At 39.6% G+C, this 24,314-nt stretch overlaps 1 protein-coding gene across 4 annotated transcripts in view; it reads right to left on the reverse strand.

Moving 5' to 3' along the window:
• MDN1 (midasin AAA ATPase 1) overlaps positions 1-24,314 on the reverse strand; it is a 180,378-nt gene that overhangs the window by 120,298 nt on the left and 35,766 nt on the right. For all 4 annotated transcript variants that reach the window (XR_002784801.2, XM_010602811.3, XM_023543791.2 and 1 more), the window contains 13 exons: positions 21,671-21,895; positions 21,179-21,286; positions 20,906-21,098; positions 18,553-18,795; positions 18,207-18,338; positions 16,462-16,565; positions 14,629-14,743; positions 12,200-12,393; positions 11,463-11,544; positions 5,871-5,966; positions 4,444-4,556; positions 2,765-2,913; positions 2,035-2,095 (listed from right to left, as the gene is read on the reverse strand). Coding sequence is in view for 3 of the 4 variants with exons in the window: in XM_010602811.3 (XP_010601113.2) it covers positions 2,035-2,095; positions 2,765-2,913; positions 4,444-4,556; positions 5,871-5,966; positions 11,463-11,544; positions 12,200-12,393; positions 14,629-14,743; positions 16,462-16,565; positions 18,207-18,338; positions 18,553-18,795; positions 20,906-21,098; positions 21,179-21,286; positions 21,671-21,895 (1,815 nt within the window). In the remaining variant the exon portion in view is untranslated. The remainder of the gene's footprint in view (positions 1-2,034; positions 2,096-2,764; positions 2,914-4,443; positions 4,557-5,870; positions 5,967-11,462; positions 11,545-12,199; positions 12,394-14,628; positions 14,744-16,461; positions 16,566-18,206; positions 18,339-18,552; positions 18,796-20,905; positions 21,099-21,178; positions 21,287-21,670; positions 21,896-24,314) is intronic.

Here is a 24,314-nt window from a genome sequence, read left to right on the forward strand (position 1 = left end):
TATACAACGTGATAATAAAATTATGGAACTATAACTAAGATGGAAGTAACCACCCCTCCCCAGAATGGGAATATTGCTCCTTCTCTATTCTATATCCTCACCTATTCCTAAATTTTGTTTTCCATTCCCTTGCCTTCTTTTGTCTTTTAACTATTTTTGGTCTTCCGATCTTATATATAAGGATTCTTAAGCAAGGGAGTCACCCAAATATCTAAAATGTAATATACACTAAAAGATCTAATTTACACCACTTTCTAGTAATACCAGAGTGTAGAAAAAAGGCATACTTCCAACTGTACATAATTTGAAGAGTAGAAAAGTTTCCTTTTGATAGTTGATATTAACCTATTAACAAGGAAAAATTGATATATTCTTTTCACCAAGCTGATGCCAAAACAAAATTTCAGTCACTGGATAATCTGATTCCAACCTTTTTGTAATATCAATTGCATTAGGACACAGGTGGGCTCCTGTGTACTCGCTACATTTAAAACTACTTGCAGTGGATGATGTTATAATACTACAAATTATTAGAAGAGAGAGACCTTGTTCATGTTCAATTAGGCAAGATTAATGCCATTTGTGTTTTGAATACTAAATAGTAGAACATTACTGAAGACACATATAGGTACAAAACAGAAAAATACACAGTAGTATAGACATGCCTGATTAAAACTGCATGCCCCCCTGATAGGGACTGCACTGGACTATAAGACAGAAAACGATACTGGTGAGGAATGAGCTTCTTGGCTCAACTAGACACATGAAACTACGTGGGTAGCTCCTGTCTGGTGGCAAGACGAGAAGGAAGAGGGGGACAGGAGCTGGCTGAATGGATACGGGGAATACAGGGTGGAGAGGAGGAGTGTGCTATCTCAGGAGGAGAGCAGCTGGGAGTGCACAGCGGGGTGGGTATGGCTTTTTGTATGAGAGACTGACTTGATTTGTAAACTTTCACCTAAAGCACAATAAATAAATAAAAAATAAAAACTACATGCCTCATATATTAATAAGAACACATTGCCAAGTATCTGAATCAGGGAATAAGGAAATTGAGGGGCAATTAACTAAACAAAAGTAAAATTAAAGCAAGGTGGAAAGACCACTCGGGAAAAATAAAGTAAAAGTAGAATCAGAGTAAGAAAGACAAGCCCCAGCTAATAGATTATAAGGCAGAAGATAAATTTAAAAGCTTTAATTAGAACCTTAAAGACATGTGTGAGCAGAATAGAAGTAATGTGTTAGGAGGGCAAAAAGTAGAAAGGCACCAAAAAGAACCAGGATTCCATGTAATACTCTAGCCAGAGCAGGTAGGAGTGTGCCATACGGAAGGAGTGGCAATGAAATACTGCTACAGCATACTGTGCCCTTAGATAAATGAAGAGCTTTCTGGCAGATTCCATAAAGAGCAAAAGGGACAGTAAATTCTATTATTTTATGCCTTTAAAGGATTTTTTTTTAAGCAATAATGAGTTAATGGGACAGATTCCAATATGGCTCAGTATAAGATATGCCTATAGCATCCATCAGTTCTATAGCCTTCAACACAAGCTAAAATTGTTCACGAAACTAGTATCATCAAAAACACCAACAGGGAAGTAGGGCATTTTAATGACCACAGTAGAGTCCCATGAGCACCATTTTACCAAGAAGAGAACTGACACTCTACTTAATGCTTCAAAGATTACTGAACTACAGAAGAGTCTAGACTGAAGGCAGTGTGACTCTGGAACTTAGATCAACTGTACTGAATTCACAAATACAAGCTGATTACATACTTATCTGATTTTGTTCTCCCCATCCCAGAGTATGCTCTTTGAGAGCAAGGACCTCAAGTGTTTTTTAAAATGAAGAGAAACATCTATATGTCCAGGATCAGTTCAAAAAATTCCAATACTCTTGCCGGGCTAGGGGAATTGGTGCAAGGCTATGAACGTTTCTTCCAAGGCATGTTTTGAGCTTTATGGGAAAATGTTTCTTACATCAAGCAAAAAACAGAGTAAAAAACAAGAAAAAATATTATACATCACTTACCCTCCAAGCAAGTCTGCAGTGTCACTTTGTTGATTCATATTGACAACCCTCAAACGGTGGCCTTTAAAAAAGAAAGGGGCAAAAAGTAACTCCAAAAATTTAAAGACTGGTAATGTCCTGTGTGGTAAGGATGTGGAAACATGGGTACATGGTAAATTTTAACAAACTTAAAAGTGTGTATTTCCTTTGATCCTCCCATTTTACTTACAGGAGTATTAACCATTCAAAGTTTTCACATAAGAAGATTCACTGTGGAATTATTATGCTAGCTCAAGTAACTGAAAACAACAAAAAATGTCCTTCAATAAGTCAATGCCTATAAATTAGGACTAAATAAATTTAATACATATAAATTATATTTATAATTTATTATAATAATATTATTTGGTCGTTAAATATGTGTAATATCAGTCAGTCATTAAAAACAATGAGGCAGTTGTTTTAAAAGTTGCTTAATTTGCTTAACTCAGTGCAATACATAGAGTATAATACTAATTTGGTTTCAAAACAAAATTTATATAGTATATGTATTTGTGGTACATAGATTAGAACTGAAAAAAATAATACCAATCTGTTCAGAGAGGTTTATTTCTGGAGAAAAAGATTATTTGCAGAGTGGTGGCACTTTTTAAACATCAGTGTTCTTTGACTTTATTAAAAAAAAAAAAAAAGGCAACCAGTATAAAAAGTTCATTTTCTAGAGGCAGAGGTGTTCCTCTCTATGACTCACCTGTAACGTGAGCCAAGTACTGCACAGTAGAGGTTTTGCCGGTTCCGGTCTCTCCCACTAGCAACACAGGCTCCCCTTTGCTGACACACACAGCGAGCTGTTCAATAAGAACAGAGGACGGCCGCGTGGCTGCAAAAGTGAGCTTCTTCCTGGGAACGGGAAAAAGCAATCAGAAGCCAGCCTCCAGGCTTCTGCTGTGAGGAACCAGATTTTCCAGATTCAACAAACAGGAATGCGAAGACACCTCACAGTGATGTCCTCTTGCCCTAAAGATATTCTTACATCATATGAATTACACAATTCATTCATCCTGTAAACACCGAGTATTTACGCACCCGGTACTTTACTAGGCTCTAGAGATTTTAAAACATCAACAACATATTGTCTGTACTAGCTAGGCCATCTTGGGAAAATTTCTTAACCTCTCTAAGCTTAAGCTTCCTCACCTATGAAATGTCGATAATAATAGTACCTAGTTCATATGATTACTATAACCACTACATGAAAAAAACATGCAAAGTACTTAGTATAATATCTAGCCATATAAACCCACTGCTGTTGAGTCAATTCCAACTCTAAGTGACCCTACAGGACAGAGTAGAACTGCCCCATAGGGATTCCAAGGAGCAGCTAGTGGATTCGAACTGCCAACCTTTTTTGGTTAGCAGCCAAGCTCTGAACCACTGTGCCACCGGGGCTCCATCAAGCCATTTAGTAAGTATTTAATAAATGTTACCTAGATCTCAACCCTGGTGGCATAGTGGTTACGAGCTACGGCTGCTAACCAAAAGGTCTGCAGTTTGAATCCACCAGGCGCTCCTTGGAAACCCTACGGAGCAGTTCTACTCTGTCCTATAGGGTCGCCATGAGTCAGAATCAACTCAACGGCAATGGGTTTTTAAATTTCAGAATCTCATATAATCCCTGCCTTCAAGGAATTTACAGACTAATGTTAGGCCAGAGCCTGACTTCCAACAGAGACTTACTTAACTAAATACACCAGAGGGAATAAAATCAAGGATTCATCTTTGCTAGTCCCAAGTCACAAATGACCATCACATCTGTCACAGCACACAGAGTCGCCCTCGGTGTCTGACGGGAACTGGTTCTAGGGCCCCTGTGGATACCAAAATCCATAGACGCTCAAGCCCCATGTATAAAATGATGTAGTATTTGCATATAACTCACATACATCCTCCTATATACTTTAAATCATCTCCAGATTACTTATAATACCTAATACAACGTAAGTGGTATAGTTGTTACACTGCAGGGTTTAGGGAATAATGATAAGAAGTGAGGCAAACAATACTCAAACGAGTGCTGGAGGGAGACTGAGGATCTGTGAAATAATGGGATGCTGCAGCAGGGTATGCCCACATTATCACTTCATTTGTGTGGATTCTGCACAGTGCTCATGTGTGACAAACTCAAGTTTTGCTTTTTGGAACTTTCTTTTTTCGAATATTTTCAGTTCACAATTGGTTGAACCTGCAGGTGTGGAGCCTGCAGATACAGAAAACACTACTTTGTTTTTGTACTTTGGAAAACACTACTCATTACCACACAGCACGGTGGGGAGATCACAGTTCAGACATAAATTCTGCTCAAAGGTAAGGGGCTGGACTAGATGTCCCGACAACTTCATAGTTCTCAGATTGGTTTAAAACCCTGTTTACCTCTGTACATGGACAGCCTCACTTTGTTTCCGTAGAAGCCGCACTCGCCCCACTTGCACATCTAGCTCATTGATAACAATTTCTGGTTTATAAAGTTGACAGAAGTATTCAGCCTGTGGGAGAGGAGATTTCACCTGAAAAAAACTCTGCATACACTTCAGACACTTCCTCATTCATGGAGCCTTACTGTGTTCCTCTACTTCTCCCTATACAAAGAAGCACTCTTTACTTCCAAGGTCGGTGAGTTAGTTTTTAGTTAAGTTCTTTTATCCTTTTCTAAATTTCTCCTATTTCTTTAAAAACATGGAAATGGTACTTTTTCCTCTCTGCCTATATCTAAAGTGAAGACTTTGGTGTATCCCCAAAGAGAAGGAACAGAAAGCTGTATTCCTAAAAGATATGAAAAAATCAAATCACTTTTTGCTTCAGGCTCTGCATTCCTCTGCTTTCAAGTCCTAATGTAATGCAGGAAACAGTGAGTTGAATAAACCATGATATATTTGACTACAGGCACTCGGTGGTGGTGGTGGTGATAGCAGAAAGAGACGTTGTCATAGATGCTGTTGAATGTCCACCCAACTGCCATTCCTCTCTTGTTTATCACTAGCCCAAAGAACCCAAACTTTGTTTAGGTTTGGGGCAAGGTGAAAGGGGCAGAGTGCTCAGGGAAGGTGAGCCCCTCCCTCACTGAATGTTGATCAATCTAAGGCAATTATGGTGATTTTGTTCCTCTTGCCTACTAATACAGATATATTTCTTAATTGTACACTGTTTTAGTGGGGTATTCTGTTACCTGTAGCCAAAACCATCCCAAGTGTTTTGGAAGCCTAAGGAACATAGTCCCTGACATTAAGCTTTATAAAAGAGTCATCATTCATGTAGGAATGCCAGAAACGTGCCTTACAATGGGCCCAAGAACATCACCAACACCACTGCTAAAAGACTCTCTCTAAAAAAATATATTTTGACATAAAAAGAATGGCAAAATATTAACAATGCTAGCAATGACTCTGACCCTAGATAATGATTATACAGGTGTTCATGGCACTACTCTTTCAACTTTTCTGATGTTTGAAGACTCTAGTAAGAAAAAGATGAAAAAAAATATGACTCTGCATAAAACTAAGACAAAGTACCAGTACTTAGTCTACAACCTATAGAATAAAATGCTCACTAAAACACTGGATAATAGGCATACACGTGATTTACAGGACATGAGGAAGCTCACTTTAGGAATGTAGAATACTCTGTGAACTACCTAACCGCAGAATATGTGACTTTCATATTCATGAGAGAGCAATGAAACCCCCAACGTTTACAGCTGAAACAGCACTGCAAAATCCGTTCCAGGTAAGGACCAGAAGCCAGCAACCAAGCTAACTATCCCAGGCTCCTTTCAACAGATCAGTAAAAATAGCACCACATACCTTTTTCTTGGAAATGTTCAATTTGCTTCCAATGACTTCTGCCATTTTCAGTTTACTTGTATGCCTAGAAAGCATTGCTGTGAAACAGTCCAGAGCCTATTAAGATAACCAAGGTAAATATCAACTGAATTTAAAAAATAACACATCAATCACAGAGTATCATTATCAGTACTGCAAGAGGGAGGCACGTAGAGCCAGCAGAAACATTTCTGCAAGACTGAAGGAGTGCTAGAAGTACCAATCCTGGACGCAAGGATCTTACTGTAACGAAGAGACAAGACACAACAAATGTGAAGGTTTTACTATCAAAATCCTGGTTACATTTAAAAAATAAAAACTCATTTTGCAAATCCTAAAGATTCGGGCAAAGGACAACAATTAGTGTTATATAGGGCAAATTGTTCATGAGGAAGTAATGCTGAAGTAGCACCAAAAGGTTACCACGTAGCTGTGAGGAGAAACACTTGTGTGCGACAGAGGGCTCACACGTCATTTACTTAATCCAGCACTCTATGTTAGCAACTAGCAGGCCAAGCAGATAAGTGCCTTCTGACAAAATAAAACAGTCCATTCTAACTCATGGAAACTCAATGTGCTGCAAGTAGAACTGTGCTCCACAGCATTTTCATAGTTGTGACCTTTTGGAAGCAAATTGCCATGCCTTTTTTCTGGGGCACCTCTTGGATGTGTCTGAACTGCCAACCTTTCAGTTAGTGGCTGTGCCACTTAAGCATCTGCCCCACGCAGAGACTCCCAGGGCTTTTGATGGAAAACAATATAAAGTAAACATCAAACCAAAACCAAACCATTGCCGCAGAGTAGATTCTGATTCATAGCAACCCTATAGGACAAAGTAAAACTACCCATTAGGTTTTCATGGAGCAGCTGGTGGATTCAAACTGTCTACCTTTTCCTTAGTAGTGGAGCTCTTAATTACCACCAAAAAAAGGGCTGAATTTGAATCCATCAAACCTTTTGTTAAACAGCCATTTACAGGAAATACAAGAGATAAAATAGCAAGGTAAAGGACCATAAGAAAGCAACCAGATGAAGGCAGGAAGTGGAATATCCTCAGGACAACAAGCTTAATCTTTTCAACAAAAAGACTGACAGAGTAACAGCCTTAAGTCTACATGCATAGAAAAAGATCTAAAAGGATATACACTAAAACACTAGAGGTGCTAAGTAATCTCTGGAGGGGGGGAATATGTTTATTTTCTCATTTTTCCTTTCCTAGATTTTCCCACTTATAATTATATAAACCCATTGCCATCTGGTCAATTCCAACTCATACTGGTGTAGTGGTTCAGAGCTACGGCTGCTAACCAAAAGGTCAGCAGTTCCAATCCACCTGGCGCTCCTTGAAAACCCTATGGGGCAGTTCTACTCTGTCCAATAGGGTCGCTATGAGATTACTACACATATATATAAGCACACATATACATACACATCTTCTATATTAACTAAATTTTATTTGATAAATATATAAAGCCAACAAGAGGGGCAATTAGTTACTAATTAGGTCTCCTACCAGGCTCCAAAAGCTAGGGAAGTTCCATGAGCACAGTTCTGAACGAGGGAGCCAATTAGAAACTTTGTGGTACTGGCTGATTTGTATACTGTTTTGTTTTTACTTTTTAAAAAAACCTACTCAGATATATGCACACCCATGTTCACTGCAGCACTGCTTACAATAGCAAAAAGATGGAAGCGACCACGGTGCCCATCAACAGATGAACGGATAAATTATGGTATAGTCACATAATGGAATACTACGCATCGATAAAGAATGATGATGAATCCATGAAACATTTCATAACATGGAGGGAGCTGGAAGGTATTATGCTGAGTGAAATTAGTCAATTGCGAAAGAACAAATATTGTATAAGACCACTAGTATAAGAACTTGAGAAATAGTTTAAACTGAGAAGAAAACATTCTTTTGTGGTTACGAGAGGAGGGAGGGAAGGAGGGTGGGAGAGGCGCATTCACTAATTAAATAGTAGGTAACTACTTTAGGTGAAGGGAAAGGCAACACACAATACAGGGGAGGTCAGCACAACTGGACCAAACCAAAAGCAAAGCAGTTTCCAGAATAAACTGAATCCTTCGAAGGCCAGCACAGCAGGGGCAGGGGTCTGGGGACCATGGTTTCAGGGGACATCTAAGCCAACTGGCATAATAAAATCTATTAAGAAAACATTCTGCATCTCACTTTGAAGAGTGGCATCTGGGGTCTTAAATGCTAGCAAGCAGCCATCTAGGATGCATCAATTGGTCTCAACCCTCCTGGATCAAAGGAGAATGAAGAACACCAAGGACACAAGGTAATTACGAGCCCAAGAGACAGAAAGGGCCACATGAACCAGAGACTACATCAGCCTGAGACCAGAAGAACTAGATGGTGCCCGGCTACAACTGATGACTGCCCTGACAGGGAACACAACAGAGAACCCCTGAGGGAGCAGGAGAGCAGTGGGATGCAGACCCCAAATTCTCATAAAAAGACCAGATTAATGGTCTGAATGAGACTGGAAGGACTCCAGTGGTCATGGCCCCCAGACTTTCTGTTGGCCCAGAACAGGAACCATTCCCAAAGCCGACTCTTCAGACATGGATTGGACTGGACAATGGGTTGGAGAGGAATGCTGGTGAGGAGTGAGTTTCTTGGATCGGGTGGACACTTGAGACTATGTTGGCATCTCCTGCCTGGAGGGTAGATAAGAGGGTAGAGGGGGTTAGAAGCTGGCAAAATGGACACGAAAAGAGAGAGTGGCGGGAGAGAGCGGGCTGTCTCATTAGGGGGAGAGGAATTGGGAGCATGTAGCAAGGTGTATGTAAGTTTTTACGTGAGAGACTGACTTGATTTGTAAACTTTCACTTAAAGTACAATAAAAATTATATAAAAAAAAAGAAATAGTTTAAACAGAGAATATTCATTGATGGCTAGGAGAGAGGGCAGGGAGGGAGGGAAAGGAGTATTTACTAATCAGATAGTAAACAAAACTATTTTAGGTGAACGGAAAGACAACACACAATAGAGGAGAGGTCAGCACAACTGGACTAAACCAAAAGCAAAGAAGTTTCCTAAATAAACCAAATGATTTGAAGGCAGCATAGCAGGGGCGGGGGTTTGGGGACCATGGTATCAGGGGACATCTAGGTCAATGGGCATAATAAAATTTATTAAGAAAACATTCTGCATCCCACTTCGGAGAGTGGCACCTGGGGTCTTAAACGCTGCAAGCAGCCATCTAAGATGCATCAATCGGTCTCAACCCACCTGGAGCAAAGAAGAACGAAGAACACCAATGACACAAGGTAATTACGAGCCCATGAGACAGAAAGGGCCACATAAATCAGAGACTACATCATCCTGAGACCAGAAGAACTAGATGGTGCTCTGCTACAATCGACGACTGCCATGACTGGGACATAACAGAGAACCCCTGAAGGAGCAGGACAGCAGTGGGATGCAGACCTCAAATTCTTTTAAAAACACCAGACTTAATGGTCTGCCTGAGACTAGAGGGATCCCAGAGGTCATGGTCCCCAGACCTTCTGTTAGCCTAATACTGGAACCATTCCCAAAGCCAACTCTTCAGACAGAGATTGGACTGGGCTATAGGATAGAGAATGATATTGGTGAGGAGTAAGCTTCTTGGATCAAGTAGACACATGAGGCTGTGAGGGCAGCTCCTGTCTGGAGGGGAGATGAGGAGGCAGAGGGGGACAGAAGCTGGCTGAACAGACATGGAAATAGAGGGTGGAGAGAAAGAGTATGCTGTTTCATTAGGGGGGAGCAACTAGGAGTATATAGCGAGGTGTATATAAATTTTTGTATGAGAAACTGACTTGATTTGCAACCTTTCACTTAAAATATAATAAAAATTTTTTTAAAGCCTACTCAATATTTATAATATCTTTGATACAAATTTTGGTGCACTTAATATTTTCCTTGATCAAGTCATCAATTTGGCAATCATTTACCACCCACCCTCTTTCCTTTCTTTTTTATTTTTTTTTTTTAACTTCTGGCATAATTTTCTTGAGTTTTCATTTTATCTTCCTCACTGAGAAAAACAGAACATGAACACTTTACTCTGACAAAGGTGGAAAGGTAATAAATACACAAACAATAGCTGAAAAACAGAAAAACCTACGTGTCCATCGATTAATGTATGGATAAACAAAATGTGGTATATCCATACAACAGAATATCAGTCAGCCATAAAGAGGAATGAAGTAACTGATACCTGCTATAAAGTGGGTAAACTTTGAAACATTACACTAAGAGAGAAAAACCAGATACAAGCAGTCATAATTTATATGATTCCATTCAAACGAAACAGCCAGAACAGGTAAACCCACAGAGAGAGAAAGGAGACTGGGGGCTGCCATGAACCAAGGACAGAAAGAAGGAATGAGGAGTGACAGCTAATGAGCACAGGTTTCTTTTTGGGGTGATGAAATTTTTCTGGATTTAGATATGGTGACAGTAGCACAACTCTACAAGTATACTAAAAACCACTGAATTTTTTACTCCATAAGGGTGAATTTTATAGTATGTGAATTATATTTCAATAAAGCAGTTACAAATAAGTAATACATATACACATACACAAAGACTTTCTGAAACAGACCGTAAGGAAAATAAGAGAAATCCTACCAATAGCTTGGTTTTCTTAGCAAAGTGCAAAACATTGTCTGCAAGAGAGAGAAGGAATGTAGGAGAATGGGAGGGAGAGTTCACAGGAGGATGAAGGACAAAGATAAAGGTCTGCCACACAGCATTTCAGGGTTCATCTGTGCATAAGTGTATACTCCAAATGAGGTTTCTTCACACTCTGTGATTTACAAATACAAAGAGATGCTGGAAACCAAAATGGGTCACTATTCTCTCAATTTCAGCTGACAGAAACCAAAACCTTTTACTGTCAAAAATGGTCAATGTTTTAAGAGTCTGTAGATCTTTAGGTAGTACCACTCTTATTTTTAAGCAAGTGGCAATAAATCTCTCTTCTTATAGAATATGACAGAGCTGTAATTCAATATGGGCTTCCCTCCAACATAACACATTTTTTACCCAAGGCAGGCATACAAGATTTCACTTTGTAACCCCCACATAAATTTCTCTGGGCTGAGAGCCCTACCGAGGCTAGCAGAGGGATCAGACAAACAAATTTGTCAGAGACTAAGAAATCGTATCTAGGAATAAATACTAAACATCTTAGAAACACTTTATTTTATAACACTGCTGTATTATCACCTCAGGGTTTTTCTCTTCATTTTACCTTTAATTTCAGTGTCTTTATTTTACGCTACTCAAACTATACTTATTTTGAAATCAATAGTAATCTGTTTCAAAACCCACAATATGTTTATCTTATGTCCAATTAGTTTTAAGACAACATTAGTTCAATTGTAACTAGCTAAGGACACTAAATTTTACATGCACAAAAGAAAAACTCTGACAGCAATCAAGAAAGAGAAAAGATAAAAGCCTGAGATAGAAAAGTGAAAGGAAAAAACAGCAATGGAAATCAACCGCCTTGGAGCAAAGAAAAAACACACTTGGGAAAACAGTCTTACCTCTTGAAAAATATTTAATGATGCTGACGAAGAAGAACTGTCAAAGCTATGGGCAATCCTACTACACCAATTCAGTAGGTCCCTTAAAAAAAGAGAAACAGAGAGAAATAAAAGACCACAGGCCAAAGACATCAAGAACAGCAGGCAATATATTTATTTAATTTGACCCACTTAAGTCTGGGCAGGACCAGCCAACTAAATGTCTCCTTTTCTCTAGCCATTAAAAGATGAAAAGGATTAGGGGAAGGACTGAGTGGTCCCAGTCCCTAAGGGTACCAGGAAGTAACCTATCACTCCTTACTCCTCCCATTCATGGCAGGGGTAAGGGGGCGGCAACTAACTCTCAGAGCAAACTGAGGGTGGTCCCCTACTCCTAATCCTTACTGCTCAAATGCTGAGTCGATCATTGCGAATGCACAGCAAAGGCGCAAATTTGAAAAGCATTACTTAAGACCAGGAGTATCAGAAAGGACATCCAGTGAGAGAACTACGTCATAACTATTCCAAGGTTTGTCTTGAAGTTATTTTTTGAAGCTAAAATAATGTCACCTTTACCAAGTCTTCCCTGTTGGTAACTGTAGATCTGAAAAAGGGAAAGCATTTTCCTCTGACACCATAAAGAGGCCCAGAAGTCTGATTTCAAAATCTGACCTCTCATAACCATTTTATATTAGCTGATAAGTACATGAGAAAATCAGTTATTAAAATATCAACACAAAAACTGTTTAATCTAGTACCTTAGAGACAATTCTCTTCCCTCTAGGCTTGGTCTTTTGTTTTCTCTTCTGGTTTCTGAAACTTCTTCACGTGCCTGTTCACATTCGATGTGACTGTCGCTCTGAGAATGATGTTTCTCACCAGTAAGCTGGATATAAATATCAAGCAGGTGATCAGCTGCTGCCGACAGGCTGGGATATCTGCTCTGAAGAACCTGACATAGAGGGAGAAACAAAGAAAACTCAGCAAGAGACCTAGCAAATTTTAAAAGCACACCTGAACTGCTGCCAACACGTTGTTGTTGATAGCTACCGTCAAATCGATTCTGAGACATGGTGACCCCACGTGTACAGAGTAGAACTGTTCTATAGGGTTTTCAAGGCTGAGGCTCTTTCAGAAGCAGATCTCCAGGCCTGTCTCCTGAGGCTCCTCTGGGTGGGTTCAAACTACCAACCTTTTGGCTGCTGACAGCAGTCAACCAAAATACGGGTTTCTCTAAGAAATTTGTCATCTTTACCAAGTCTAAGAGCATCCACCCCATCCCCAAATGTCATGCTTTTTTATTGCCCAGAACTCAGCTATCTGCCAAGTTCATCCATCTATAACACAGCTTAGGGTATAGACGCCAGATGGGGATAAGGTCTTCAAGAAACAAAGCACAAGGCCAAGGAATCGACTCACTGTAAGAGTCTTAATTTTGTACCATTCTAATAAGGTTCACAATGTATATTTCCCAGCCAAAAGTAAATGAGAAGCAGCTCATGGGAAGAGAAAACACAAGCTTTTAAAAGCGCCACGATGAATGCAGACAGCTGTAACTACTACTAATAAAAAGCAGTTGATCTTTAAAAACCAGACAAGAAAACTTAAAGCACAAAAATCTAGTCCTATTCACTTCACTAGCTATTGAGAATTTATTGAGGTCCTACACTGTATAATACTAGAGATCCATAATATTGACCTAAGGCTTTAGGGTATTGATTTGTTCAGTCAAGTCTGTTTAAGAAGGCAGGGAAATATCACATATATATTCGAAATGGTACCAACAAATACATTTAAATTTGCTTGAAAAGAAGTATATTGTGATGCCAATTTCGTATATGTAATGTCCACACATTTTGTATATATTGTATAGGCAACGTCCACATATTTACAAAGTTAAGAATTAAAACCTTAAAAATGTCATCTGAAGTAGTAGGTCTTATAAAAAAAATTTTTTTTCCATTTTTTTTTAACGAGGGGTTTTACAACAAATATTTTTAACTTGTTCAGGTAAAATACAGGCATAGAAAAACAGAGTAATATCAAATTCAATTTAATGGATACAGAAACAGATTTTTCAAATGAAGAATTTAGTTTTGTGTGTGTGCAGAGAACATTTACAAAGTTGGTCACGTGTTAAAGCATAAAGCTTTAATAAGTTTATTTTTCTCAAGTCAGGTTTATTCTTTTTTAGGTACAGAGGTCTATGAGTTTTGGCAAATGTATACCATCAAACCACCACCACAAATGAGATATAAAATATTTTTATCACCTCAAAATATTCCCTCATACTCTTCTTGCAATCAATCCCTTCCCCACCCCCTATGCTTCAGCCCCTGGCAATCAAAAGAGATCATCTAGTCCAACTCCCCTCACGCAACAGATGAAGAAAGCAAAACATCTTAAGTTTAACTTAAGTACCTGTTCCCTGTATTTTAAGGGTATTCCTTAGGCAAACCATGCCATGAAAAGTTGTTTTCTGTTATCTATTTGTAAACTTACACCAAGAAAAGAGGTAATAAAGCAAAGCATCCCTCCCATGCCTACGTAACCACTGGCAATGCTTTATTCACTGCCCTCTAAGACACGGAGTTGGGGAATGGGAACCTTTCTAAGTAAGGAGGTAGATGAGGGCTGGGGGAATTTCAGAAAGCAAGACAAACCTGTTAATGATCTAGTATACCAACAATACTTACCAAGTGAATCAATACATAAAATTTATAAATCATTTCAATTTTCATTAATACCCAAATCAAGATATGCATTAAGTTGCTTAGTATAAAAAGCCTTAGTAACAAATCAATTTAATACAAAGATCCTTTGGGAACAATTGGAGAAATTTAAGAATGGTCTGGGTATTAAATAATGCTGAGGAATTACTGTTCACTTTATTGGGTATAATTTTATGTTATTGTGGTTGTTTACAAAAACATCTTTAAATTTTTAGAGATGCATACTGAAGTATTTAGGGGTGAAATGTTATGGGGCTTGCTTAAAATACTTTAGCAAAGAAAAAATAATGGAGGAAGCAAACATGGTAAAATGTTAGCAAATTAACTGTTACATTTAGGTTTAACCTAAATTTCGGTGGTTCATTACATTATTCTTTCTAATGTATGTTTGGAACTTCTCATAGTAAAAAGTGAAAAAAGAAAGCACTGTTAATTTCTTTCTCATAACCACATACCTCATGCAGTTCTGTCTTATCCATGTTATCCAGGTGAATTTTGGTCCAATATTTGTCTAGCAAAGTGGCATGACTGTTTAGCGGTCGATACCAACTTCCTCCACAGCTTAAGAGTCTACATTTCAAAACAAAAAGGAGTCACACAAAATTCCCAATTTTAATCTTGAATTATGGTATTGGATACCACTTGCTATACAATATCTCTCATATGAATAACACTCATGATCCTTTCTGCCAGATACTACATTGGGCTTTTAAGGCAGATGACAAATGAAAGACTGACAGCTGACCCAAGTCTGACTCATTCCTAAGAAGGAGGGATGGTTACAGCTTCAACCAAGTTCTTTTGAAATCACTGCAAATATTTATATTAGGTAAATGCCTCAATGACATGCTCCTCTCTTCTTTAGGCACAACTTCAGGAAAGAGGAAACATAATCCAAGACTCCGAGCATTAAAAATAAGTTCACTGCTTATTAGCAGAACCTACAGTAGCTAAGTTATTAAAAGTTTCCAGAAAATAAGGAGATGGAAAAAGAATGTTCATTAAACACACTCTGGATAAGTCAGTCCTCACACCTAAGCCATTTAATTAATCCTCACAACTATCATAAGGAGAAGGTGTCATTTTTTCTTCTAACACATAAGAGGACAAGTAAGGGCTTTTGCTCACTCAGCCATGATTACAAACGGCAGAGCTGAGAACTGAACTCAAGTTTTTCTGACATCTTCCCAGGATGTCATACATTTATCTGGGTAATGTATGACTCTAATAGAAAAGAGTGTTACCATCTCTGTGAATAAGACCAGGGTCTATTAAAATCAATAGGGTCTACCAAGGAGTTCCTTGAGCACCGTCAGGTTAGCTCCACACTCCAGCTGGGAGGGAATGTTCACTGAGCTACAGTAAATACTAATCACTAACTATAATACGATGTTTCCCTCCTGGGTATTTTAAAACCTTAAGAGAATCTGTACAGGGAGAGATTAGTAGTAAGAAATGAACCACTGCCTTCCTCTTGTTATAAAATGTACAAAGGAACACATGCTAAAGTCTGCTCAGTTTTTATTCCTTTGTTGACGCTTATATTCAGCTTAATTTTTTGAACTGCTGAAAATCTACACATCATCAACATCACCATCATCATGACTAACCATTAACTGGGCACTTACTATGTGACAAATTTTTAGCACAAGTCTATTCACTTAATCTTTACAACCACCATTTGAAGTCAGTTATTATTGTTGTTGTTGCTGTTGTATGCTGTCTCGTCGATTCCAACTCACAGCAACCATATATGACAGAACAGAACTGCCCCCCATAGCATTTCCTAGGCTGAAATCTTTACAAGAGTAATCGTTAGGTCTTTTCTCCAGCGGAGTGGCTGGTGGGTTTGAACCACTGACCTGTTGGTTAGCAGCTCTGCACTTAACCGTTGTGCCACCAGGGCTCCTTAGGCATTGCTAGCCCCATCATAATCAGACAGGCAAGGTACACACAAGAACTAAGGTTCACAGGCAGAACTCAAACCCAGGGCTATCTGACAACACTATCTAACCTCTGATTATTATTTAAAACAAGATAAAATTGTTTTTAATTGGTTACTTACGTTTGATGGGAAAAACCAACAACAAAAGACTATTTTTCTAAATGGATTATCTTCATTAAAAATAATTGGGAATGAAAAGGTTGGATCTGTCATCGTTCAAACTAACCTTGCTCGAGTCGGGCCCAGAGACCTGTATTCCAGGACTTCTGGACTCAGCATTCTAGCCTGCAGACTTATTAGGAAGAGTCTGTACAGTAAGAACTGAGGGGTTAGTAGGACCTACCTCCTGGTTGCAAAGAACTGAAATCCAGGTGCCACTTTCAGACAGTCGCCTCGGCCAGGAATCAAGAGCTCTCCATTCTCCAAGAGAGGGATCAGCATGGAAACCTAAATCACAAAACCCACTGATGATGCTATGAAAATAGAACTAACAAAAACCAAAACAACTCTCTCCCCAAAGGATGAACATGTCTTAGAGGAAACCTCAGCTTTCATAGTGTAAACTGGTCACCATGCCGGTGGGAATGTCTGAGGCACAACAGTACACTCCAGCACAACAGTACAACCCGCGCTACAGAATTTATTCATTCAACAACTCTGCACTCAGCAGTGCCTAGTAAGGACCGGGAAAGCAAGACTTTAAGGATACAGACATGACCGAGGCTTTATAGCACAGAGGCTGACAGGAGATGACAGGGAAACCACCGTGACAGCACCATCAGCTAAGAAGGGGATCTGGGTATGTTCTTAAGAAAATATAGCTTCATAATTAAGTTTAATTTGACCAACTGAACCACATAGTCTCTGGAGGCAAATTTGTTGACAGAAACGAATGGTCTGCACAAAATGGAGCTCAAAAGTACAAGAACGTCTCGACGTTTATCAGGCACAACCAAAGGGGGAGAGAGACAGAAATTGTCAGTTTGGTCTTTAATCTGGACTTGGTCACCACAGAAACACACCAAGCTACGCGATATGGATAAGGTCCCTTAATGATTTCCCGGATACCTGATATCTGAAAAAACTGCCCAGGCAGAAGTATACTAGAAAGGGAAAAAATTCAATGAATGTTTTGAAACTGGCCTTGTGGTTTATATTTCAATTTTATTTTTAAGTGTAATTGGTTAGCTTCAATCCTGGGCTTATTAAGAAAACTGAGTTCCAGCCCTGTAACACTGAGCATCGAGACCCTAAGACATGGTAATCAAGCTCTGAGGTCCATTCTGGGCCAGTATCCCCAGGACATCTTTACGTCATCACTCTCTAAAAGCATTAGATTTTAATATACCCTTATTTTAAGCCACCCTTCCTTCTCACACCCTACTAAACCTACGCATACACACATACTCTCTTTTCCACATCCAAGAGGAAATGGCCATATGCAGCTAACTTGAGAGTTCTCCTTAAAATAAAATTAAAACCAATCGGAGCAAAATCTGACCAAAGAAAGAATTTTTCATTCTGCAATACATTTTTTTACCAGTATTTACAGAATACAGAAAAAACACACACTGCCTCCATGGTTGAATTTTATATGCATAGAAAAATAAAGACCAAAATATATATCAGTATATTGTTCTTATACTGAATATAAGAAAAGACAAAGCACACTCTTATTACATCATCTCTTCCCTTCTTTTTTCTAAGACTACTGCTCTACAGTTGCCATAGCTGGGAAACAGGATCTCAAACTTCTCAACTTCTTGGTGTTTATCTGTAGCATAATTCCTACCAGGCCTGTTCTTGGAAAGACTGTGAAATTGGTCACATACTTAACTGCAGGAGATAAAAAGTATACAACACAGGAAACAGCAGAAGCAGAATTTTACAGATTCTCCATCAAGCAAGAGATGAGCCAAGTAATCCAAAACGTCAAATCAGACTACATAGGTAACCATGAATGAGCTCTCTATATCATCTCTAATCAAACAACTTTTTCATTTAAATCAGCCCCAGAATTACCATTAACAAAATGCTCCTCAAAGGCAGGAAGGATGATACAATGCAGTAATTAGCAAGACAACATACCACATCTAAGGGGGCATAGTCAATGTCCTCCAGAAGGATCCAGTGGCCATTGGTGGCTGCCTGTGTCAGAGCACCAGGCTGCCACACAAACTCTCCTGGGACATCTGTGCAACGATACATTCCCAACAGCATCTGCAGAAAGAAGAAAAATTACACAAACCACATACCTGAGGAGCCCATGCTACATCCTTTGATTAATTCTGTTAAATTTCTATAGGGATATAAGCAGGTACCTGAGGTTTACACAGCTTAGCCCTATCAGTTATGAGCAAAAACAAAAAACAAAACTTGAGTATAAACATTTACAAGCATGCCAACCCACCAAAACTTGTCATTTCTTAATTACCTTACTGTCAGTCTGATCTCCAAGCTGGACTTTGAGAAGACGAGGGGGCTTCCTTCTACCTGTCATTGCAGCTAAATGTTCAACTAAGGACGTTTTGCCACATCCTATTGGTCCTTCCAACAATACGGCATTCTGAGAAGCCACTGCCGTAGCCAAGGTTTGAAGATTTTTGCAGACTGACTCAACCAGCACATAGGACCTAAGGGCCAGCTCGTGTTCATGTGAAGAACTTCTATTACTAGCCTGAGGAGGCAAGAGACAGACAAATAAAAGGCATGTCAAGAATCTCTCTCAAAGGACACAACTTTTATAACAATGCTCCCACTGACCTTACATACATCTCTGTCAATAAAATAGTACTATCAGAAAACTGAAGACACTAAGCCTATTACAGAGTGGGTATGTTATTCAAAATAAATATCTGGCTTTTTTTTCCCTTTCCTTTTTTCACTTTTTGAAAGAGGGCAGAATTTATTAACAAATTTAAGAGAAAGTCTCCCCAAAGTTTAAGAAGGGGAATCACAGTTGAATTTTTTAAAGTTTTTGTTCCCCTCCCCATATTCTAGGATTTTACATTTAAGAATGCACACAATACACTTGTGGGACAACCAGAAATATGAACACTGAGAGGATATTTTACAAGATTGTTAAATTTTTTTAGGCATAATAAGAATACTGGGATCATTTTTTAAAGTCCTTTTCTTTTACAGATAGATACTAAAGTATTTAGGTATGAAATGATGTTTTGGGGATTTTCTTCAAAATAATATTGTGTGGGGAAGGTGGGCAGGAATATAAATGAAAATATAATCATAAATTTATAATTGTTGGAGCTGGGTGATGGATAATTTGGATTCATTACACCATTCTTTCTACATTGGAATATGTTTGATATCTTTCATAACAAAAAGTTAAATAATAATAATAATGTACCCAATATAAATAGGGGAAAAGACCTCTTGGAAAAATGGAGTGATTACTAACTTTTAAAGGATAGTAACTTCTCAAACTTAGCTAGTCTCCCGAAAATAAGTGAGACAAAATGAGAGCCTCAGAGCTAGAAACTCTGCAGCTCTCCTCAGGGCTGCCACCTTCAGCAATTTAGCAAGCAGGCTGGGCCACAGCACCACTGTGTACTCCTGCCCCAGCATCCCCCAGCTGCCCAACACGAGGCCCATCCCCAGCAAATTCCTTCCCTTTGTTAAAATTCTAATGCCCCAAACAATCCACATCAGGTTGTATGTGACGAGGGAAGCCAGTGACTAGAAGGGAACACAAGGGGCTTTTGAGGTACTGGTAATATGTTTCTTGGTCCTACTGAGCTCTAGACTTAGGACATGTGCATGTTACTAACTGTGTATTATACTTCCATACATATTATATACACATATATATATATATACATATAGACACACACATATATATAAAAACTCATTACCGTCAAATTGATTCCAACTCATAGTTACCCTACAGGAGAGAGCAAAACTGCTCCATAAGGTTTCCAAAGGGCAGCTGGTGGATTCGAACTGCCAATCTTTCAGTTAGCAGCCAAGCTCTTAACCACTGTGTCACCAGGGCTCCATATACATATGTGTGTGTGTGTGTGTATATATATATATATATTTTTTTTTTTAATTCTACCACAGAGACAAACAAACTGCTCAAGGAATGAGCCAGTACTTGTTCCAAGAAAAAACTAAGTGGATCTGACCATCAGACAAAGTAACAACCGACTGAAGATGGCTGGAGAAAACCAGACTGGCTCCCAATAGTTCCAGATTTATGATCTATAAGCTTTTCCAACTGTAATCTGAAGCCACATCCTTGGGAAGGCGTTCATTTCATACAACAGAGATGAAGATACTGGTCTCCAACACAACGGGCAAAGAGAATATTCTGAGAGAAAATGGCTGCTAGAAGTGAACATCCCTGGGCCCAGCCCTATGTTTGCCAAAGAGCAGCTCAAGGGTCTCTTGGCAAATCATTCTGACTGTTTCACATAAATATGGGATCACAAAATATGTTACTCAGGTTTGCATATCTGTCGTAGCATGCAAACAAGAAAACATGTGGAAGAACTTTGCTAAAGTTAAAGGCATCACACAGGCACCATTACTGTTGCTAATTTAATATTAAAGAGGGACAAAGGGACACCAGGGAGGAGGGCACTTGGTAAATTTCTCTTAATCCCTCCCTCAACGCTTCCAAAAATGTAGTAATTAAGCAACTTCGATTTGGCTGACACCTAGTACACAGAGCCAAGCCAAGGGAAAGAGCACACTCACTGTTTAGCAGGGCACAAGGGAGGTGGCGGGGGGGGGGGGTGCCACGCACTCAACGTATGTCAACATACCTGCTCCCCAGGGGCCAGCGGCTGCCCAGGCAGCAACACACCACAGACAGCAGTCACCCTGGAGGACAGGTCTGCTGAAACAAGGTGTCCCTGTAAGTACTGCAGCTCCTTCTCCTTACGCCAAAGGGAGGATTCTGGATTGGCCAAAACCAAGGCCTTCTCCAAGTCCTGCAGCTGGGCCTCTTCTAGTAACCTGGGGAAAATCAGGATCTCATCAGTTACTTTAATGACCAGGAAAGTCACATCAAGTTCTCCAGGAAGAAGCCTGCTTACCTCAACCTGAAATGAATCAATTCCTCACTACTGAAAATCTTCTTAAGGAATGATAACTTGTGCTCTTCATTCATACAGGTGACCAAAGCAAGACAATTGGCTGTGTACCTGAAGGAGAAAAAAAAAAGCATGGAAATTCAACTGATCTGCAGTTGACTCTAAGGAATAAAGAAAATTTACGAGTCAACTGAACACTAAAAACTGAAATCTTAAAGAATTACTATCACATACGATTAAGAGCAGAAAATATACATCAGGCACGATGAATTAACTGAAAATGAAAAAGGGAGAATTCCATTCCGGTAGAACTAACCCTGGGATGTCTACTTCACGTTTCGTACCATTTCGTTCCCTTTCATGTGACACATGCTTAAAGAAAGGGAGTAAGAACCCAAAAGGGACAAGAACAAAAATAAAATAGTTTTCTTTCTCTCCACACCCCGTGTGCCATCCCCATGCAAGGTGCACAGGACATGCCCCAAAGATACTCACCAGCGGACCAAGGTGTCATGGCTTCTGAGGAGAGGGACACACACACTCCAGTCCCAGAGCTCCCGGAATACAGACTGCTCTTGCTGCAGAAACTTGTAGGCCGCTTCCATTAGGTCCCGGAGCTTCATCCGCCGGCGCCCATAGCGGACTGGATTAGCGTCTGAACTCTCTAGGAAGAGTCTCTGAAAAACTGGGGAAGTGTCCTTGAAATACCTCAGGGCAAACCTTCAAAAAGAGAGTATTTGTGTGTGTTGGTAGGAACTTCAAAGTATACAGAGACAAGGCAGAACACAACAGGAACTGCCAAAGCTCTAGGAACACAAGGGGATAAATGCTAAACCCACCTAGTCCTAAGATTGTTTTCTATTCAAGCTCAGGAGCCAGAACCAAGGCGTGACAGATCTAAAATGTCCACATAAGAGATTACCCACAAAAGCAGAGGCACGTAACCCCAAGTGTTTACCACCAAAAAAACATTCATTTTCAACAAACATTAAACTCTTCCTATGAGCCAGACACTGTGTTAAGCCTTAATGATTCAAAACCAAGAAAATATTTTTCTTAAGATGCTCACCGTCTAGTAAGGAAGACAGTCACTCACAGAAACAACTAGAGGCACAAAGAAAAAAATCGAACTCACAGTGGGGGAGGGGAGTTAAAAAGAGATGCTTAGGTTACAACTTAAAAGATGAAGAGGAGATTCTCATAAAAGCATGAAGAAAAAAAGACATTCCAGGCAGAGGAAACAAAAAGTTCAATGAAACAGCAAAGGGAAAACAGCCTGGTGTGCCACAGTAATCACAGTGTGTGATGGCTGAAGAACAGGAAGACGTCAGCTGGGCTGGAGAGGAGGGCAGGGGCCAGATAGTACACAGCCTGGGAGGCCACGGTTGGGACTTCATTGTACTGTCTGTGTTTCTCACCCAGGATGTACAGACGTATTCTTCTACGAGGAACTCCAGGAGACTCCATGAGAAACACTGAGGTAAACTCAGTTAAACAGGCCTCCTTTATTTACTTACTCACTGAATAAATATTTATTGAGTACCTGTTATGTGGCAGGCACTGGACGAATATTAGAAATATGTTAGTAAACAAATAACATGGGAGAGCAGGCTAATTTGAGGGCCTCAGACGATTTCAGGGCAAGGGGAGGCCCTAATGATGAAGGTAACGATGATGATCCTAAACATTTACTGATGATTCACCATGCGCCAGGCAGTTCTTTAATGAGCAAAAGAGAAGTGATGCTGGCTAAATGGTAAGTGGCTAGTGTCATACCTACATACGTACATCTCCGCTGGAGTGTCAGCTTCAAGAAGGTTAAGGGTTTTGTTCTATTTTATTCAACACTGTATCCCATTGCCTAACACAGCACCTGACATGTAGTAGGCAGTCAATAAATAGTTGTTAAATTAAATGTTACATTTAATCCTAATAATCATACAGTGCAGGTATTGAATGAAAGCATCCGTCAGAAAATAATTCCGAAGAGAAATTCTATTGTACTGGGGAAAGGAAAGGGAACAGTAAACGAACAATGAGAGTGACAAAAGGTAATTGTGTATAGGTCATCTAGACCTTGCTGGGTGGGGTAGAGATCAAATGCCATCCAGTTTATTTCAACTCACGGCGATTGCATGTGTGTCAGAGTATAACAGTGCTCCACAGGGTTTTCAATGGCTAATTTTTTAGAAACAGATCACCAGGCCTTTCTTCCAAAGCATCTTTCAGTGGACTCAAACCTCCAACCTATTGGTTAGCAGCCAAGAGCATAAGCCATTTGTACCACCCAGAGACTCCCTGTGGAAAAAGAATCAAAATAGGAAAAGCGAACCTCCAGAATGTTTACAGTTTTGTAAGCTTAAAAGTTCGATCCAGCTGAGTTAGACCAAAGTGTTTCACTGAGGCAGAAACTACATCTCTCTCACTCTTACTCTCTCCAGCTACAGAGCTCCCTCCCAAGCTTACGGTGTCACAAAGAGAAAAATCATGAAGTAAAAAGTAAAAACCAAAAAAGTTGAGCCACAGGTGGTCTAGCTAGCTCCACCTTGGGAGTTTTCACTGTAAAAAAAAGGTGAAGTCACCAAATAAACCAAAGAACACAAATTATGTTTTAAAAACCTTGAGCCTACTTCACAGAATTTCTGTGCACAGCAGGCATGGTAATTCTCAGCAGATTTTGGTTAAGAGAGTATAGGTAATAAGTGATGCAGTAGCACATCCTTGTTATTTCTTCTGTTGTACTCCCCGGCGTGGTTGCCTGGAAGGAAACCCAAGGACTGGGAAGATGTACAGGCAGAGACTCCTCTGGTGCCCTGTATGTGCTGGTTTATGATGGAAGCTATTGATTTAGCCTGTTGCTCTTCCTGCATCCTCCTTAACCATGTCTACTCTGATGTGGAGGTAGAACAAGGAGTCTGTCAACAGTAGGTACTACTATCCTCAAGTTACAGATAAGGAAGCTAAAGTCTAGAGTAATTAGGTTACTTGCTCAAGGTCACAATGTTACAAGTATAAACTGGCTGTTCAAATCCAGACATTCTCACTCCATGCTCAGATGTGTTTCATCTGCTCCACTGCAGACATGAAGGTGGATTCATCAAGAGTTGGGGTTTTCCGAATTTCTCAACATAACAAAGGG

The sequence above is a fragment of the Loxodonta africana genome, chromosome 1 (assembly GCF_030014295.1).
Source record: "Loxodonta africana isolate mLoxAfr1 chromosome 1, mLoxAfr1.hap2, whole genome shotgun sequence".
Lineage (NCBI taxonomy): Eukaryota > Metazoa > Chordata > Mammalia > Proboscidea > Elephantidae > Loxodonta > Loxodonta africana.